Genomic DNA, 17,047 nt, shown 5'->3' on the forward strand with positions numbered 1-17,047 from the left:
AACTATGCTCAGCTACACAGTCGTAGGTATAGAGAGAGTAGAGCAGGGGACTAAGCATGCAGCCCTGAGGTGCACCTGAGTCAATGGTCAGTGAGGAGAAGATGAGGTTTCCATGCTGATTGTGCTCTCCTAGTGAGGAAGTTGAGGATCCAGTTACAGAGGGAGGTACAGAGGCTCAGGTTTTGGAGCTTGATGATAAGGTTTGAGGGGATGATGGTGTTGAATGCCAAGCTGCAGTCAATGAACAACAGCTTGACGTATGTGTTCCAGTTGTGCAGGTGGTCCGGATTAGAGTGGAGGACTAGTGACTTTGTGTCTGCTGTAGACCTGTTGTGGTGATAGGCACGTCGAAGTGGGTCTAGGTCGTTAATGAGGCAGGAGTTGATTCAAGCCATTACCAACCACTTGAAGCACTTCATTACGAAGAATGTAGGTGCTACCAGACAGTAGTTGTTGAGGCAGATCACCCTTCTCAATCGATGCCATTTTAAAGCAGCTGGGGCCCTCAGACTGCAGTAGTGAGAGGTTAAAGATGTCACTGAACACTCTAGCCACTAGGTCAATGCAGGTTTTTAGCACTCAACCAGGTATGCCACCAGGACCTGACGCCTTGTGAGGGTTCACCCTCCTGAAAGATCTTCTGATATAAGCCTCCGAGAATGAGATCGTAGGGTCATCAAAAGTAAGTTACTTTATTTTAATGATTTATTTTGGTTGTGACATTCAGAAATATCGCAGGAGCTTGACTGCTTTGATGGCAAAGCTCGGAGACGACTTTGAAATCTGTTGAAGGTTTTTCAGCAGTTTGTAGTTGGAGTCATTTCTGGCCTGTTCTCTTGATCTGAGTGCATTGCATATTTCCTCATGACAAAGAAGAAGGCCATTTGGCCCATCTTTAAAGAAATCACCTTATTTGTTTGAACTCCAGAGTACAGATCCATATTTTTTCTTAATCTTAACATATTTTGCTCATAACACAACCCTGTTATTCCAAAATCAGTCTTAAGAACTTTCATTCCAAGGCAAATATACTTATATTAATGGGATGTGTGAGTGTCAAATTCCACAGAGCAAAATCTGGGCTTATAATAGAGCCACGAATTTGATTCTGAGTGTCTTGAGTTAGATGGGACAACTATTTTTGCTGTGAAATGATCAATCATCAGATTATTATTGAAAATTTTATTACAGAACCATCTCTATAGATTATAGGAAAAAATTTAATAGTTGTGAATATTTTTCTTATTTAGATGTACTTGCGTGGCAATTTTCAATAATATATCTGACAAGGATTCAAATATATGGCAAGATTAATTAATGTTATTGGTATGACATTATTTATAAAGCATTTGTTTGAGAAGGGTCAACATAAACTTGGACTAGTTATGTGCAACTAACTTCGGTAGCAGTGAAATGTGATGCAATGGATGTTGCACATATCAAATGTATTGGACAAGTTCCACATAAGACGCTTGTCAAGATAATGGAAGATCATGCAAATGACAGGAAATTGACAACAATGATATAGAATTAGCTTAACAATAGGGAAAAAGGGGTGGTGCAGTTAGGCTCTCCATGTGTTGGTTTGGTCTGTTAGTTTAGTTTGTTTAACTAGACAGTAGTGTTGGGAGCAGCATTCTAAGATTTTCGGAAGCTTGGCAAGTAGTAGATGGTAATGAGGTGGGTTGTGGACTTCAGGCTGACAAACTGGATGGTGAAATAGACAGAGGCGTGGCCAAGGGAATTCCATCCAGAGAAATGTGAAGTGAGAGACTTTGGTCGGACTTGTATGGAAAGACTTTTATATAAAAGGCACGATTTTGAAAAGTGTAGCTTGAAATTTGTGTACTTCCTTAAAGATAACACAATAAGGTGGTAGATAGCTTTTTTAAAAAAACAACTGGCTGTTTACATTTATAAATTGAAACACAGAATCCATAAATATGGAGACTATACTTGTACTTTATGCCTCATATTTATGGTCTTTCACTGAATATCCCCGATAAATGACCAGTTTTTCTCTCATATTTTTATTTCCTCCTGTGTTCTGACAATATAGAAGTAGGTTGTTCATCCATTCATGTCTTTGCCAGCTCTCAGATCAATCACATTGCTCCATTTATTTCCTTCCAATGCATTCACACTCATGTTTATTAGATCTTTGTATCCCCTTTAACCACAGGCGATGTCCCAGAGGACTGAAGAATAGTCTGTGTTGTTCCTTTGTTTAAGAACCCTATGCTGTCTCCCCACTGTTCTGATCTGCCCACCTTCCCTCATCTATTTGGTTCCACTCTTCATATTCCTTCAAGATTCCATAATCTGCAGCCCTTTGTCTCCATTTATCACCTCCCAGCCTTTGTTGTTATCCCCACCTGACTCCATCAGCCAAACAATCTCTACCCACCTGGATCCATCTATCACTTGCCAGCTCTTGCCCCACCCTTCCCCTCCCCTTATCCCTTATACTGACCATCTCCCCCTTTTCTTTGTCCAGGTGAAGAGTCTCAACCTGAAATGTCGACTGTCCATTTCCCTCCACAGTTGTTGCCTAATCCTCTGAGTTCTAGCAGCTCATTTTTGCTCAGATTCCACCATCCATAGTCTCTTGTGTCTCTGTCATCATAATTTCAATGTTGCTAATGAGTTATTTTACGAACTCTCACGATGATGTTTTTGCCATTCGTCATTTTATTTGTTCATTAAGTTCAGATTAGTTTTGGATCTTGTTGAATTGGATGTAAGTAGTTACATTAGCCAGCAACAATAAAGTATTCTGCTGTACTTTTATGTGGCAGGCATCTTATAAACCAACTGTACAATTAATGTCTTAACATCTGCTTAAGTACTATATTAGGAAAAATTACTTTTTTAATGAGTTCTTGAGCTCCTTGTAAGAAAAGATTTTGTTAAGGAGAAGTAATTTGATGACTGGAAAATTGTCATGCAACGAAATAAGCATTATGTATCTGTGAAACTATCTGAGTATAATGTAGCCTCTGAGTGATCTCTTAGCATCATTAAAAGTCATCACTTGAAGCTCATTATGGTGTTGCAATTATAATATGTAAAACATTAGTTGAAATCAATGGAATCTACTTGATTACTTCAGTAAATTACTTTCAGTCGTGTGCAGCCTGCTAGTTTTTTTTCAACAAATATTTCTGTCCACGTATGTTAAGGTATCTTGGAAAATGTGCATGGTTATTCATAACTTGCTCATGAGAGCCATAGATATTAAATTGAGATTTTGAATTTTCCACAATGACCGTGGGTTCAGAACAATTTTATGGTTGCAATTTAATTTGGGTTGTCATTTGTTACGTTCTTTTGAATCAGAGTCGGTATTTTATTGCTATTAAATAATGCATTATGAAAACATCATCTTCAGAAAGACTTACCATGGTTCAGACTTGACCCTTTGAATGCATTAAGTCATTGTACAAAAGATCATTTCTGTATCTATTTATTTTCCCTCTGCTTCTGCTGGCACCAACTTGATGCATGTTTTCTTTTGGTAAAGATTTACCACAGTATTTCAGTGAGTGAAGCACGATATTAACTTGGAGAGAAATTTGGCCTTGTTAATAATTCTGAACAGTTGAACAACAATGAACATAAGCATAGAATTGAGTACAATTGTCAGATTTTTCATTCTCTTAATTATCAACTTGACATTCTCCTAGCAGGGAAATGTAAAGCATCCTGTGAAGCAGCACATGCTTTAACTAAAGCAAACGAGATGCATGCTAGCAAAAACATAAGAGCGGCCCGATCAGCTCTTGAGTGGTTGTAGCCAAGTGCACTTTGAAACTGAACTGGACTGATCCCTGAAGTTTTGAACTGAAGCAGACAATTACCATCCACCATTAATTATTTTCTTGAGACTTCAATCCAACCAGCAAGTTCCTATTGCATTTTATGATTTGCAAAACACCACTAAAGACCTCTTATTTTCAGCCATTTAGACGTCTGCGTTCTGTGGAATGGTAAAGCATAGGCTCAAAGGTCAAATACTAAAATGTTAAATTTTGTAACTTAACAAATTAGGTAAAACTATAAAGTATCAGAAAATGAAATTGAATATTTTCATAGGTTGCCTAGCATCCCATTTTGGCCTCATTCTTGGGCTCTCAACCCTGGGGCCTTGGCTGCCATTTTATTTCTTCATAAATTTGCCTCCCAGACCTTGATTCACTACCAGATTCTAGCCTGTTCCATTTCAGCTGCATCACCTTCTTTACTTCTTCATTTAACCCCAAGACCTTCAGACCTGGTCTTCCCAGGCAGCTTGTCCTGCACATATTAGTTAAAGGCCTGTTAATTGTTCTCACTAGATCCACAAGGAGAAACAAGTTCATTCTGGACTGATTTTTTTCAAGGTTATCAAAAACTCCTTACCTCTGATGGAATTTGTAATTGTTACTTAAAATCGTAATGAATGCAACCTCTTACTCTGTCGCTTGATTGATGTGTTCCGATGAACTCCTTCAAATATGACACCCAAGACAAAACAAAAATCAAGAAACGGAAGATTTGGAGGTTGAAGGATGAGCAGAGAAGCACTTAGGGGGATAGAGAGAAAATCTGGTGGTGGGAAAACATCTGACTCCTTTTTGTGAATGTAGAAATATTGGAGTTCTGTATGCGATTATATAATTTTGTTTGATTTATCTGCCTCTGCAGAATACAAGATCTTTTTTTCATCTATAGGTCAGCTTTTGGGTTGTCCGAGAGATTCTCACTGCACAAACACTAAAAATCAGAGCAGAAGTTTTGAGCCACTATGTGAAAACTGCAAAGGTATGTAAATGACTTGTAGTGTAGTACTATAATTGATTATTCCAGTTATCTTAATCAGGTTCAGATTTTATTTTTATTTACAGCTATTATACATTTATCTCAATTATAGAAATTGTATGAGTTGAATAATCTACATGCACTAATGGCTGTCGTGTCCGGATTGCAGAGTGCGCCCATCTTCAGGCTTACGAAAACATGGGCGGTAAGTGCTCTGAAGCATATTAATGACCAACACAGTGTATCTGACCAGTGATTTAAAAATGTGCACTAAAATGGAAACAGAGAATATTAGAAATAGTTAACTATTGAGAGAGAAAAATAGAATTAATGTTTCAGGTCAGTGACTAGTCATCAGTGTTCTGGAATACAGAAAATATAACTTTTTAAAAAAAGTGTTATTTCATGAAACTTTTATTGATTATGTGCACCAATTTATGTATATATACTGTGGAAGTCTGCAGCTGTTATGTGCAAATATATTCCCATTAATTTAGATTCCTCCTGGTTATTTTTACAGAGAAGACAACTTTTACAGATTTAATTAGCTATTCCCCTTATTACGCAATACGTTCAGATCAAAATTAAATTTATTATCTCTTTCATTCTAAAGAAATATTACCCTGGCTGGGAATGGAAATATTAAACTTGGCACGTAAAAAGTAAAAGTGGCATTATTTATTGTGGTGTAAAAAATTAAATATTGTCCCCTTGGATTGGACAGAAGTGATTTGCATTTGTTAGGTGCACAGATAAGAGATTGCTCTAATTGTAACTCAAGATTGTGGCAAGAGACCTGGTACACTTAGAACAGTACAGCACTGGACAGGCCATTTGACCCATGATGTTGTGTTGATCTTGATGCCAATTTATAATAAATGTCCTCCTCTTTATCATCCATATCCCTCCATTCCCTTCATAGTCATGTGTCTATCTAAAAGCCTCTTAAACTCCACCAAACTGCCTGATTCCACTAGTACCCTTAGTAACCCATTTCAGGCACCTACCACTCTTTGCATAAACAAAAAAAAACAACTTACCCCTCATGTCGCCTTTAAACTTCCCCCCTCTAACCTTAAAAGCATGTCCTCTGGTGTTTGACATTTCTGCCCTGGGGAGCACATTTTGACCGTCAACGCTATCTCTGCCTATTATAACTTTGAAAACTTCTATCAACCTCTGACACTCTAAGGAGAATAACCCAAGTTCATCCAACCTGTCCTTGCAACTCATACCCTCTAATCAAGGCAGCATCCTGGCAAACCTCTTCTGCACCTTTTCCACAGTCTCCACATCCTTCTTATGATGGGGTGACCAGAACTGCACACACTACTCCCAAGTGTGGTCTGACTACAGATTTATATAGCTGCAGCATGACTTCCTTACTCTTTATACTCAACACCCCTACCAATGAAGGCAAGCATTCTATTCGCCTTCTTTACCACCTTATCCACTTGCATAGCCACTTTCAGTGAACTATGGACCTGGAGCCCAAGATCCATCTGTACCTCAATGCTATTAAGGGGTTTCCATTAACTATATACTTAAAAGGAGAAAGTGCAACACCTCACAGTTGCCTGGACTAAATTCCATCTGTCACTTCTCTACCCATATCTGTAACTGATCTATATCCTACTTATTCTTTGATAATTCCACCAATTTTGGTGTCATCTGCAAACTTGTTAATTTACCCATCTACATTTTCATCCAGTCATTGATGTATATCACAAACAACAGAGGTCCCAGTATCAATCCTTGCAGAACACCACTGGCCACAGACCTTCAGTCAGAATAACAACTTTCCACCCCTTCTCTCTCTGTTCTATGGGCAAGCCAGTTCCAAATCCAAGCTTGCAATTCACCCTGGATCCTGCTGTGACTGAGTCACTGGAAAAACTTGTGGATATGAAAGTCTTTATTCATCACAACAAGCAGACATTCTCTTGGAGATCCTCTTGTTTGAGTCTCCCAAACTCAAAATACATCAAGATTTTATATATATCCCAGAATATTGATAACAGTAGGTGATTCAACACAATTTCAATAACTATAATGAGGGCCTGTCTTGTGCTGTATGGTTCTATGGTTGGACATCATTTACTTCAATATTTTGTGTCTGGCAAATGCTTCCATTGAACTATATACTGATAAGACACCTCTGAAGGTTCAAACACCTTTGTCAGGACAAACTAATTCACACAGATGGTCTGAAAGCTACTGAGGACACAGAACCAGATGCTTAAGATTAATATTGTGAGGGCCGACTCTGAGTACACATGTATCTCAGTTATTGATAGAACAATTATGCCATTGACCATGTTTGATATGCTAAGTGACAAAATTTAGTCTGGTCTCCCAGCCCTCCTTGATTTCTGGAAGAAGGGTACAAAATAAATTAAGCTGTAGGTGCCTTGTTTGATGCTGACCAATTAACATAATCCATTGTTTTATGTTTGGCTGATGCAGACAAGAACATGTCATGGTCATGTCAGGTTACAAACCATATCTTAAGCAGCCAGCCCCCTTGCTGTGGGCCAGCAGCCTGTGCTCTCTGGATACCTTTTGATTTCAAAACTGATTACTGCTTGTACTTTACATTTCAACAGGTTTGTTTTTGAAGACTGGTTGGATCTTGTTTGTATTAATACCTGCTATCCTTATTCTGTAACCCTTAAAAGATGTCCCATATCTGACAATTCCCTAACAGATCCCAATTATCTTTATCTTTTGAATCAACCTACCATGAGGGACCTTGTAAAATGCCTTCCTAAAGTCCACGTCAAAAATGTCCATGGCCTTAACCCTCATCAGTTTGTAAGACGTGACCTGCCTGCACAGGTCATGCTAACTGTGCCTAAGCAGGCCGTGCCTTTCCAAATGTGCACAAATCGTATTCCTCAGTATCCTCTCCAGTAGCTTCCCTACCACTGACGTGTGGCTCACTGGCCTAAAGTTACCTAGATTATCCCTGTTTCCCTTCTTGAACAAAGTGATAATATTTGCTACTCTCCAGTCCTCCAGGATCTCATCTGTTGCTGGTAAGGACACTAAGATTCTTATCAAAGCCCCAGCAATCTCCTCATTTGCTGCTTTCAATATTCTGGGATATATGCCATCCAGCTCTGGGGATTAATCCACTTTAGTGCATTTCAGAAGACCCAGCACCACCTCGTCCTTTAATCTCAAAATGTTCCAGCATGCCCCACTCTGTTCTCACTATTCTCTAACTTCTTCTCTTCGGTAAATACCGACACAAAGTATTCATTTCGTACCTCGACCATTTGCACAGATTCCCTCCTTTATCCTTGAGTGGACCTACCCTCTCCTGAGTTATCCTCTTTTTCTTAATATAAGTATAAAATGCCTTGGGATTATCCTTGACCCTGCTCACCAAGGACACTCCATGGCCTCTTTTGGCCTTCCTAATTGCCTGCTTGAGCACTTTCATGTTATCTTGATATTCCACAAGGGCACAATTCTGTTTTAGCTTCCTAAACTTGCGTATGCTTCCCTTTTCTTGTTCTTTTTGGGACTTTTGGGCTAATGTACACTGAGAGGGGATGTGTTGGAACAACTGATTAGGCAAATACTGTCATCTGTGAAGTTTCACCAAGGATTTATTCTTGGCTCTCTCCTTGACCCTCTCCTATTTACCTGTTGCATGATGTCTTTCTGTATCATCATTTGAAAATATGTTAGGTTCCACATGAATGCTGACAATGCTCATCTCCATTTCTCACTAGTTTCTTCAACTGCTGCTGATTTGTAGTGCTGTTTGTTTCACATCCAATATTGGGTAAACAGTTGTCTCCAATTATACACAGGAAGATTGTAGTTACTGCTAAAATGCATAACTCGATCTGTTTTCCCCAGTCAATTCCCTTCTCCCTAGCCACAAACAATCTGCTGGGGGAACCTAGCGGGGCATGGACCCACTGTTTTCCTCCAGCAGATTGTTTGTTGCTTCAGATACCAGCATCTGAAGTCTCTTGTGTCTCCAGCTTTTTCCAGACAGTTTATAGCATTGACATTTTATTGGACCTAGAGATGAATTAGTGATACCCTCTTCATCACAAACATCATCTTACCCCATTGCATATTTCCTGTCCTGCTACAGCCCATCTGAATGTCCTTGTCTTTGTTACTCTATATTCTACTGTTTCGATGTTATCCTGTCCAGCCTTCCACTTTGCATCCTATGTTGGGACTCATAAATCTCCATTTCACCAGATTTCAGTTATCCATCACCCATGTGCTTATTGATTTATTGGCTTCTGGTATTTTACTTTATCTTATCTTTTTCTATTCATGGCCTTGCTCTTCTCCATCTCTGTAATTCACACTTCATGTCTCAGATGTTTATTCTCCTGCTTGCATGTATCCCCATTTTTCATTACTATTGTTGATTGTGTCTTAAAAAATTGACAAGCATGACTGGTAATTACTTTAACCAAGCTTTTACTTTATAGTTAAACTTGGTGGCAGGTTCCAGTCTTATTCCTTGAATGGTATTGATGTTTAAGGGAAACAACTTTCAAGTTCTGTGTGGCTTTGGAAAAGGTTTATAGCTTGCAATTCATCTGTGCTGCAAAAATGTGACAGGAGTTCATCTTTTATGCTTATTCCAGGAACATTTGAATGTGACATTGGGCAGAATTTTGACTGATTTCCATGCAGTTCTGACTGGAATTACTGATGTCCAGCTGTTCAAACTTAAGTAGGACTCAGGCTGTATGCATGTGCTGAGAGTCTGGGACCTATTGACAGTTTTGGACTCTCCATGGAGTCCAATGTGGAAGCCTGCCTTGGGATTTTTCTTGGATCCTGGATCTGTCAGATTTAGTGTTGGATCCACCTACCTTCCCCCTCTCACCTGGACTCGCCTATCACCTGAACTTGCCTATTACCTGCCTGTGTGTGCTCCTCCCCCTCCCCCCACCATCTTATTCTTGCTTCTGCCCTCTTCTTTTCCCGTCCTAATGAAGGGTCTTGACCTGAAACGTCGACTGTTTGTTTCCCTCCATAGATGCTGCCTGACCTGCTGAGTTCCTCCAGCACTTTTTGTGTATTGCTCCAGCTTCCAGCATCTGCAGAATTTCTTGTGTCCACATTTAATTCCAATGGGGATTCTAGCCCCATAGGGTAGGAGTCAAAAGGGGAGGAAATTACTACCTTGTTTTTAAACTACTTTGCTTTTGTTTAATTTTATTAATCATTTGTAAATGTTCTTGTATGTTTTAATGAAAGTTACAGTGTTTTTTTGTTTTCAATTTAAAGCTTTTAAAGGCTCTAAACATCAGTCATTTTTAAACCTGTCAAATTCAATGAAACTTTGATAGTGAGGTTCAAGAACAGCTTCTTCCCCACTGCCATCAGGTTCTTGAATCAACTGAAAAGTTAATTTAAGTTTATGTTAATTTAAGTTTATATTGTTTGTAATATACCCTGCTGCTGCTGCAAAAAGCTAATTTTCATGGCATTTATTAACCTGGCTATGTATGCCAGTGACAATAAACTTGAACTTGCAGACAGATTCAACATCAGATTATGTCAGAGACATTGGGGTTGGTCTTTGCACCACACTGCCCAAGGCCTAGTTTCCTGCTGGGCTTTTACCTTCATGTGAGAAGCTATAGAAGGCTCTCGTGGTCCTTTGTTTAAGTGCAGATACTTGGGGATCAACATGCTGGGGTTTGTACTTATGGATGGGAACCCCAGTCTGGCATGCTCTGCCCAAATAACAATATTATTCTGTGATAACTTTTTTCATTTGAGAAAGTGGGTAACTTTTGAACACTGTGCTATCCCATTTTATATTCTGTGTTTATCTATTGGTCTGGAGAATAACCACAAATACCTTCCGAGAAGGTGGCACAATTTTTTGTTAACTCTGAAGTTTAGTAACTGATTTTGTGTATTCATCAGGACTTGAATGTACTGAAATCACTATTCCTCTATTTGTTGATGCTAGTGAACAAGCTCAGATTGTCAGAGGAAAACACCAATCAATGTATCAGTATATTTGACAGGCGGAATAACTTCTTAGTTAAGAAATACTAAAAATTCTGATCTACAAAGGAAATTGTAACCACTGTGGTTACTTTGGCATGGAAATTGAATAAAACTACAGATGCTGGAATATGCAACAAAAACAGAAAATGCTGGAAAAACTCAGCCAGATTCACATTTATGTGGCTTTCTCGTCTTTTTTCTGTAAAAACCCTCCTGAATAGTCACTACTCATGCTCCTTTTCTGTCTGAAGTACATTCTGTCTTAACCTATCTCCATATAGAGTCATAAAACATGGAAACAGATCATTCTGCCTAACTGGTTCATGCCGACCAAGATTCCCATCTAAGCTAGCCCCATTTGCCTGCATTTGGACCATATTCCTCCAAACCTTTCCTATCCATGTACCTGTCCAACTACCTTTTACATGGCTTCAACCACTTTCTCTGGCAACTCATTCCATGCACTGATCACCCTCTGGGTGAAAAAATTGCTTTCAGGTTCCTATTAACTCTCTCCCCTCTCACCTTAAACCTCTGCCCTTTAGTTCTTAATTCCCCAACGTTGGGGAAGAAAGACTGTGCATTGATCATATCTATGTCTCTCATGAGTTTATACACCTCTATAAGATCACCCCTCATTCTCTAAACATGCCAATGAAAAATGTTCCAACCTGCTCAACCTCTCATGATCACTCAGTCCCTCGAGTCCTGGCAACATCCTCGTAATTCTTCTCTGCACTCTTTCCAGCTTAATTGCACCTTTCCTACAGCAGAGTGACCAAAACTGAACACAATATTCCAAATGCAGCCTCACCAGCATTTTTGGGAACCATATACTTGTGCTTCTCTATCTCTCTGCTCTGCAACACTCCCCAGGGCCCTACCATTCATTGTGATAGTCCTACCTTTATTTGCCTTCCCAAAATGCAACACCCTCGCACTTATCTGAATTAAACTCCATTTGCCATTCCTCAGCCCACTTACCCAGCTGATCAAGATCCCTCTATAAATCTTGTTAGCCATCTTCACTGTCAACGACACCTGCTATTTTAGTGTCATCTGCAAACTTAGTAACAATGCCTTATACATTCTCATCCAAATACATTGATATGGATGACAAATAGCAATGTGCCGAGCACTGACCCCTGGAGAACATCACCAGTCACGGGCCTCCAGTCCAAAAAACAACCTTCCAGCCTTCCACCATCACCTTCAACTTCCTACCATCAAGCCAATTCTGTATCTAATTAGCTAGCTTTCCCTGGATCCCATGTGATCTAACTTTCCAGAGCAGCCTATGATGCGATACCTTATCAAAGGCCTTCCTGAAGTCCATATAGATCACATCTATCACCCTGCCCCCATCGACCTTCTTGGCAACTTCTTCAAAAAAAACAATGAAATTCGTGAGACGTGATCTCCCACACAAAAAGCCGTGTTGGCTACCCTTAATCAATCCTTGTCTTTCCAAATGTTTGTATATCTTATCCCTCAGATCCCCTCGAGTAATTTACCTACCACAGATGTTAGGCCTACTCAAATTGATTTACCACACACCTATGGCTTCAATATTTACTGACAATCAGAGATCCCCCTTGTTCAGGCTTTTTCGAGGCACCAGACAAGGTTGCCCTCTGAGTCCTTTATTACTTAATATTGCTTTGGAACCTTTGGCAATTGCTATTCGGGATTCTTCTAACATATTACTCGTGGAAAGGGGACTCATAAGATATCTCTTTATGCAGATGACCTGTTACTTTATATCTCTAACCTGGAGAAATCTATCCCTGCAGTATTATCACTACTTGCTCAGTGTTTTCTTTGGTTGTAGATTAAATCTTAATAAGAGTGAACTTTTCCCATTTAAACATGCAAGTCCCAATTTATAGGCAATTACCATTTAGATTAGTGACTGATTACGTACCTGGGTGTTAAAATTACCAAGAAACACAAGGACTTATTTAAAGTGAACTTTTTACCTTTAATTGATTACATGAAACAATTATTTATTAAATGGTCCCCATTCTCTCTATCATTGGTTGGCCAAATTAATGCAGTTAAGATGAATATTTTACCAAAATTTTTGTATCTATTTCAGGCGATTCCAACTTTTATTTCGAAATCCTTTTTCGACACTGTTGATTCCAAAATTCTTTCATATATATGGCAGAATAAAAACCCAAGGTTAAGTAAAATATATTTACAAAGATTAAAAAAGGATGGTGGTGTGGCTTTGCCTAAGTTTTGATTTTACTATTGGGTAATTAATATTAGATACTTAATTTTCTGGGCACAAGATTTAGATGCAATTCATTGTCCCTGTTGGGTACACCTTGAGTGTGAATCAGTGCAAGGATCTTCATTAGTTTCTATTTTAGGAGCTTCATTCCCTTTTGCATTTACTAAATTGAGTAAACAAGTGACTAATCCAATAGTTAAACATACAATACGGATATGGTTTCAATTTCGTAAATTTTTTGGATTGAATAAATTTACTTTATCAAGTCCTATTCAATCTAATTTTTTCTTTCAACCATCTGGAATTGACTCAGCCTTTTCCTTATGGAGAATGAAGGGAATAACATGTTTTCGAGATTTATTCATTGATTAACATTGCCCAATAGTGACAGGGTTATTGAGGAGCAGATAGGGAAGCAGATCCTAGAAAGGTGCGAGAATAACAGAGTTGTTGTGATGGGGGATTTTAATTTCCCAAACATTGACTGGCATCTCCAGACAGTGAGGGGTTTAGATGGGGTGGCGTTTGTTAGGTGTGTTCAGGAAAGGTTCTTGACACAGTATGTAGATAGACCTACAAGAAGAGTGGCCGTGCTTGATTTGATATTGGGGAAATGAACCTGGTCAGGTGTCAGATCTCTCAGTGGGTGAACGTTTTGATGATAGTGATCATAATTCTATCTCCTTGGAGAGAGACAGGAACAGACAGACTAGAAATGTGTTTACTTGGAGTAAAGGGAATTATGAGGCTCTCAGGCAGGAAATTGGAAGATTAGATTGGGAACAGATGTTCTCAGGGAAAAGTACGGAAGATATGTGGCAAATATTCATGGGGTATTTGTGTGGAGTTCTGCATAGACATGTTCCGATGAGACAGGGAGGTCACGAGAGGATACAGGAAACGTGGTGTACAAAAGCTATAATAAATCTAGTCAAGAGGAAAAGAAAAGCATCCAAAAGGTACAGAGAACTAGATAATGTTAGAGATCTGGAAGAGTACAAGGCTAAAAGGAAGGAATTTAAAGAGATTAGGAGAGCCAGAAGGGGACATGAGAAGGCCTTGGCGGGCAGGATTAAGGAAAACCCCAAGGCGTTCTACAAGTATGTGAAGAGTAAGAAGATGAGATGCAAAAGGATAGGGTCTATCAAGTGCAGCAGTGGGAAAGTGTGTATGGATCCGGAAGAAATAGTGGAGGTACTTAGTGAATACTGACGGAAAGTATTCATTATGGAAAAGGATCTAGGGGATTGTAGTGGGGACATGCAGTGGCCTGAAGAGCTTGAGCATGTAGATATTAGAAAAGAGGTGGTGCTGAAACTTTTGGAAAGCATCAAGTTAGATAAGTCACCAGGACCGGATGAGATGTACCCCAGGTTGCTGTGGGAGGCGAGGGAGTAGATTGCAGAGCCTCTGACGATGATCTTTGCGTCGTCGATGGAGACTGGAGAGGTTCTAGAAGATTGGAGGGTTGCAGATGTTATTCCCTTATTCAAGAAGGGGAGTAGGGATAGCCCAGGGAATGATAGACCGGTGAGTCTTACCTCAGTGGTTGGGTAAGCTGATGGAGAAGATCCTGAGAGGCAGGATTTATGAACATTTGGAGAGGTATAATATGATTAGGAATAGTCAGCATGGCTTTGTCAAGGGCAGGTCCTGCCTTACGAGCCTTACGAATTTTTTGAGGACATGACTAAGCACATCGATGAAGGGAGAGCAGTAGGTGTAGTGTATATGGATTTCAACAAGGTGCTTGATAAGGTACCCCATGCAAGGCTTCTGGAGAAGGTGAGGAGATATGGGTTCCAAGGTGACATTGCAGTGTGGATCCAGAACTGGCTGGCCCACAGAAGGCAAAGAGTGGCTGTTGAAGGGTTGTATTCTGAGTGGAGGTCGGTGACCAGTGGTGTACCTCAGGGGTCTGTACTGGGACCCTTACTCATTTTTTATAAACGACCTGGATGAGGAAGTGGAGGGGTGGGTTAGTATGCGGATGACACGAAGGTTGGGGGTGTTGTGGATAGTTTGGAGGGCTGTCAGAGGTTACAGAGGGACATAGATAGGATGCAAAATTGGGCTGAGAAGTGGCAGGTAGAGGTCAACCCAGATAAGTGTGAAGTGGTTCATTTTGGTAGGTCAAATATGTTGGTGGAATATAGTATTAATGGTAGGACTCTTGGCAGTGTGGAGGATCAGAGGGATCTTGGGGTCCAAGTCCATAGGACGCTCAAAGCGGCTGTGCAGGTTGACTCTGTGGTTAAGAAGGCATATGGTGTATTGTCCTTCATCAATCGGGGAATTGAATTTAGGAGCCGGGAGGTATTGTTGCAGCTATATAGGTCCCTGGTCAGACCCCACTTGGAGTACTGTGCTCAGTTCTGGTCACTTCACTACAGGAAAGGTGTGGAATCCATAGAGAGGGTGCAGAGGAGATTTACAAGGATGCTGCCTGGAATGCGGAGCATGCCTTATGAAAGCAGGCTGAGGGAACTCGGCCTTTTCTCCTTGGAGAGACAGAGGATGAGGGGGGAACCTGACAGAGGTGTATACCTCTCATCATTGATAGGGTAGATAGTCAGAGGCTTTTCCCCAGTGCTGAAATGGTGGCCACAAGAGGACATAGGTTTAAGATGCTGGGGAGTAGATATAGAGGAGATGTCAGGGGTAAGTTTTTTACTCAGAGAGTGGTGAGTGCATGGAAACGGTGGTGGAGGTGGATACGATGGGGTCTTTCAAGAGACCGTTAGATAGGTACATGGAGCTGAGTAAAATAGAGGGCTATGGGTAAGCCTAGTAATTTCTAGGGTAGGGACATGTTTGGCACAGCTTTGTGGGCCGAAGGGCCTGAATTGTGCTGTAGTTTTTTCTACATTTCTATGTTTCTAACTGTTTTTTATCTTTTGAACAGTTGTCTAATAAATACAGTCTGCCTAGATCACATTTTTTTCGATATTTACAGATTAGAAATTTTTTAAAAGTTACTTTACTTTCCGACAGCATATAAAATTGAAATTACGGAAAAAAATTTAGGTTTTAATCCTTATCAGAAGGGCCTGATAGCTGTAATTTATGATCGGATTATGAAAATAAGTTCAGATGAACTTTATAAAATTAAGAATGAATGGGAAAGAGAACTCCAGATATTTTTACCTACAGAGACATGGAAGAAAATTCTTCAATTAGTTAATACAACTTCTATGTGTGCCAGACACTCTTTGATACAGTTTAAGGTGGTTCACAGGACCCATATATCCAAGGACAAGTTAGCCCGTTTTTATCATCATATAAATCCTATATGTGACAGATGTAATTCGAAGGTGGCTTCCCTGACACATATGTTTTGGTCTTGTCCCCTTTTGGAGAAATATTGGAAAGACATTTTTAACATTATTTCATCTGTATTGAACATTGATTTACAACCTCATCCTATTACTGCAATTTTTGGGTTACCAGTGATGGAATCTCGCCATTTATCTGCTTCTGCTTGTTGTTTGATCGCCTTTGTCACATGAGTGGCCATGCGATCCATTTTGTTCAAATGGAAGGATCCAATACCTCCTGCCACTTTTCAGTGGTAATTTTCAAACTATAGCATGTTTAAACTTAGAAAAAATTAGGAGTGGTACTGTTGATCCTTCGCTTAAATTTGAGGAAGTTTGGAGTCCATTTATTCAATATTTCCATATGATATAAGCTGACCTTTATCAGATCCCTTTCAATAACCCTTGAATACAGAGGAGCGGAGTTGACGACATAATAATGTTTTTATTTTCTTTTTCATTGAAGAAATATCAGTCCAGTTTTTTTTTGAAGTTTTTGGGTTTTTTTGGTTTATTATTAATATTTGATTTGGGAGTTGTTTCATATAATTAAATTTCATTTCTTTTCAATCTTTCCTTTTGTATTCACTTAATAAGAGAACGGGAGGTCTAGATTACTTCTTTACTCCTTGTGATTTTATATATTAACTGTTATGATTGTTATCCTGATCCCTTTGCA

At 39.6% G+C, this 17,047-nt stretch overlaps 1 protein-coding gene across 11 annotated transcripts in view; it reads left to right on the forward strand.

Annotated features, from left to right (window-relative positions):
* Positions 1–17,047, forward strand: part of ralgps2 (Ral GEF with PH domain and SH3 binding motif 2) — a 385,220-nt gene that overhangs the window by 154,968 nt on the left and 213,205 nt on the right. For all 11 annotated transcript variants that reach the window (XM_052010754.1, XM_052010760.1, XM_052010755.1 and 8 more), the window contains 2 exons: positions 4,714–4,803; positions 4,913–5,005. In XM_052010754.1, the coding sequence (XP_051866714.1) occupies positions 4,714–4,803; positions 4,913–5,005 (183 nt within the window). The remainder of the gene's footprint in view (positions 1–4,713; positions 4,804–4,912; positions 5,006–17,047) is intronic.

Source organism: Pristis pectinata, chromosome 3 (assembly GCF_009764475.1).
Source record: "Pristis pectinata isolate sPriPec2 chromosome 3, sPriPec2.1.pri, whole genome shotgun sequence".
Lineage (NCBI taxonomy): Eukaryota > Metazoa > Chordata > Chondrichthyes > Rhinopristiformes > Pristidae > Pristis > Pristis pectinata.